At 40.2% G+C, this 3,913-nt stretch overlaps 1 protein-coding gene across 1 annotated transcript; it reads left to right on the forward strand.

Annotated features, from left to right (window-relative positions):
- The first annotated feature begins 1,213 nt into the window (after positions 1–1,213).
- On the forward strand, positions 1,214–3,253 carry LOC121241487 (tryptophan N-monooxygenase CYP79A68-like). The gene is made up of 2 exons (XM_041139268.1): positions 1,214–2,366; positions 2,600–3,253. Exons 1-2 carry the CDS (start codon positions 1,314–1,316, stop codon positions 3,251–3,253), a joined length of 1,707 nt encoding a protein of 568 aa, XP_040995202.1. The 5' UTR covers positions 1,214–1,313.
- The last annotated feature ends 660 nt before the right edge of the window (positions 3,254–3,913 follow it).

Genomic DNA, 3,913 nt, shown 5'->3' on the forward strand with positions numbered 1-3,913 from the left:
TTGACTGGTTTGAGAAAAAGGAAAAGTAACTGTAGGGATGGTGGAAAGCAGGGATGGTGGTAGAGTCCCGCCAGCGATTCCCGCCTACGGTGCACGCGGTAGGGATGGTGGTAAGCAGGGATGGTGGTTGTGTCCAGCCTGTGATTCCCGCCTACGGTGCACGCGGTAGGAATGGTGATAAGCAGGGACGGAGGTAGAGTCCCGTCTGCGATTCCTGCCTACAGTGTCCGATAATTGGTTTGTTTTGTCTGAATCATTTTTAGGGAAAAATAGTATTTTATAGTTAAGTGGATTTTGTCGTATGAATGCATATTGGTTGCATTAATATGTTTTTATCCCGAGAGTTGTTTGGTTTATACTTACCTGTGGTACCATTTTATAGTATCGTAGATTTTGATGCAGATGAGGATGACGAGCCTTAGCTTGGCTCCGTTGGTGGAGTGATCTAGGATTGCTCCTGTTTATCAAGTTTCGTTTTTATCAATTTATGTGTTGCTTTTGTAATATATTTGGGATGACTGTATAACTCTTTAAAGGTAATTTGTTTTGAATATTTGTATTTAAATTTCTGATACTTAGATGACTTATTTATATTATCCGCTGCGATTTTTATTGTGCATTCTTGCATGTTGGATACACTTGAGCACATTTCGTTAGGATGTGTGACCCGTGTTATCATTATTCCGACATCACGATTCTCTTATTTTTATACGTGGAAGTCGGGGCGTCACAAAGTGCACGCCAAGTGCTTGAGGAAAAGTTCCTTAGAACAGTATTGTATTTCCTAATAATTTTCCACGCCCAATACTCTGTACAGTAATGACTATTTATAGAAAATGTACATAATAGAATTGAATTGAATGACCACTAATATTGTGACACCTAGCAAGCCTTTTTATTCTCTAAGTTACAATGTGATTCGGCCTTCCTCCAATGCTCTAGATTGTCCTCCTTTTCTGAAGATAATGTATAAGATGCCTTGTTAACCGACAAAGATGTAAAACATTTTCCTTCTCCTTCACGTGCACCATGGGCCTTAATAATTTGCCACCCTGCAGCCTAGCGTTTTCAGCTAAAACACGTGGCTAGACTTCTCTCAGCATACTAATGATCTATAAATTCGTGTCTTTTGGTCTCCATTGATTTCAGAAAAGATTAATCCTCAGCTCGAGAAAGAGTTCTGTGCCTAGTGCTCTTTCACTTTCCCGAAGAAGTTGTCATTCCAATAAATCGGTTCTCTTAAGCCCTGCATGCATTAACGTAGAGCTTATCAAGCATATACATTCGCAAAGAATATACGTTGAAAAGAAACCATGTTTTATTCCTTCCTATTCTTAATTACCATGGGGGACGTCAACCATGGTTATGGCTCCTCAGAAAAAATCATGTTGCCGATGCGCTTAACCTTGATCTCTGCCTTGCTTACCACGCTCATTATTCTTTTTCCTCTCATATTATTCAAGTGGAAACCCCATGGAAAAACCTTCAAGCAAACTCCAGCGCTCCCACCGGGCCCAACTCCGTGGCCAATAGTTGGAAACCTCCCAGAAATGTGGAGGAATAAGCCAGCATTTCGGTGGATACATGGCCTTCTGGAATCACTCAATACGGAAATCGCTTGTATACGTCTAGGTGGTGTTCATGTTATTCCGGTAACTTCACCGGAACTTGCCCGGGAGTTCTTGAAAAAACACGATATCGTGTTTGCATCAAGACCTCTTTTTTTGTCGAATAAATATGCTACTCGCGGCTTTAAGTCGACAGCTTTGGTGCCGTGGGGAGATCAATGGAAGAAGATGAAAAAGTTGGTGGCTTCTGACATAATTAACTCAAAAACAACTCGGTGGCTACTCAATAAAAGGACCGAAGAAGCTGATAATCTTGTTCGTTTCATTTATAATCAATGTAAGAATGCTGCGATTGACGGCCTTACTGATGATCAGTCAATTAGTGGTTCAGTTGTGGACGTGAGACTTGTTGCACGTCATTACTGTGGAAATGTCATTAGGAAGATGATATTCAACAGAAGGTACTTTGGCAAAGGAAAGAAGGATGGAGGACCTGGAGTTGAGGAAGAACAACACATTGAATCACTTTTCACCATACTCGTCCACCTTAATGCATTTGCTTTATCAGATTACTTGCCATGCTTAACAGCGCTAGATTTAGATGGTCATGGGAAGATTGTAAGTGAGGCTATGAAGATCGTTACTAGTTATGAAGATCCGGTCGTTGATGAGAGACTACGGCAATGGAGAGAAGGGGAGAAGACGGAGGCCGAGGACTTGCTCGACGCTTTCATTTTGGCAAAGGATTCTAATGGGAAAGCAGCTTTTTCAGCGGAAGAGATCAAAGCACAAATCACGGCAAGATAAAACTTAAATATTAATAAGAATACCTAACACCATGCATTTTAATATATAACATTGCAAAATACTTCACGTCTTTCGCAAACCTAGAAAGTGTTTTTCTCTCCTATTCTAAATATGCATACTAATCTTAGTTTTGTAGAAAATATTTAAATCTAAATAAATGAAGTTTTCAAAAATTAATATCTATTAATCATTTATTTGAATTGTTTTCAATCATGTGCGTGCAGGAACTGATGCTTGCAACAGTGGATAATCCTTCCAACTGCATAGAGTGGACACTAGCAGAAATGCTCAACCAACCGGAGCTCCTCCAAAAAGCTGTTGAAGAAATTGACAGGGTAGTGGGAAAGAAGAGATGGGTTGAAGAATCCGATATTCCACAGCTGAATTATGTCAAGGCTTGTGCAAGGGAAGGTTTCCGGCTTCACCCAATTGCACCATTTAACGTCCCCCATGTCTCAATGCAAGACGCGACTGTGGCTGGCTATTTTATCCCGAAAGGAAGTCATGTCATCTTGAGCCGATATGGTCTCGGCCGCAACCCTCGCGTTTGGAAAGAACCCTTGAGGTTCAAACCAGATCGACATCTGAAGAAGAAGGAGGAGGGATCGTCGATGGCCGATTATCAGGAGGTGGAACTTGCAGAGCATGAGCTGCGCTTCATTTCGTTCAGTACGGGAAGGCGAGGTTGCATGGGCATCGCGCTCGGCTCTGCCATGACTGTGATGCTTTTGGCAAGGCTTCTTCAAGGATTTTCATGGAGTTTGCCACCAAACCAAGAGGAGATTGACCTCTCTGAGACCATGAATGAACTTTTCATGGCCAAACCCTTACACGCACATGCAAACCCACGTCTGGCGGCTTCACTTTATCCCGCTTAATAATAATAATTATCTGGAAGAGAAGTTCTGTTTATAAGTCACGGTACTGGAGAACACGTCGTATACGTACCATTGGCATGCCATTGGTATTTTATACCCCGACTACAAATAGAATAATTCTTCTACTCAGTAGTCTAATTCGATGCACTCGAGATTTCAGTTGGAAAGTTGTATCCGTGCCTACAATATGCTTTTATATTGGTTAAGTTAAAAAGAAAAGCAGTGCTCGTACTTTTTTAGTTGGTCGGTCCTTAATTTCTACGTTTTAGTTGGAAGCGCTGATCATCAATAATTTGTTGTACGTACGTATAGGTCCGTGCAATGTATGCAGTAATCAATAAAAATGTCTTATCATTATTTCACTTCATGTTTCGTGAGAAGACACCATCGAGAAACAAGTTGAGCAATATGATCATTTGATTGAGTACTATTTTTCATTTTTTTATTTTTATTTTTTATAAGAAATAGACTTTATTTCATTCCATAAAAAGAAGTTATATATGTGACTCAAATTACAAGTCAAACTAACATCTGTTGTAAGCATCCCCATACACAAAATTATCGCGACGGACATTATCTAAACTTCATGAAAATTCTTAAAGATAGAATATCATTCTCTGTATTAGAACAGAGGGAAAAACATCCTATTAAAACTCCATC

The sequence above is a fragment of the Juglans microcarpa x Juglans regia genome, chromosome 1D (assembly GCF_004785595.1).
Source record: "Juglans microcarpa x Juglans regia isolate MS1-56 chromosome 1D, Jm3101_v1.0, whole genome shotgun sequence".
Classification (NCBI taxonomy): domain Eukaryota; kingdom Viridiplantae; phylum Streptophyta; class Magnoliopsida; order Fagales; family Juglandaceae; genus Juglans; species Juglans microcarpa x Juglans regia.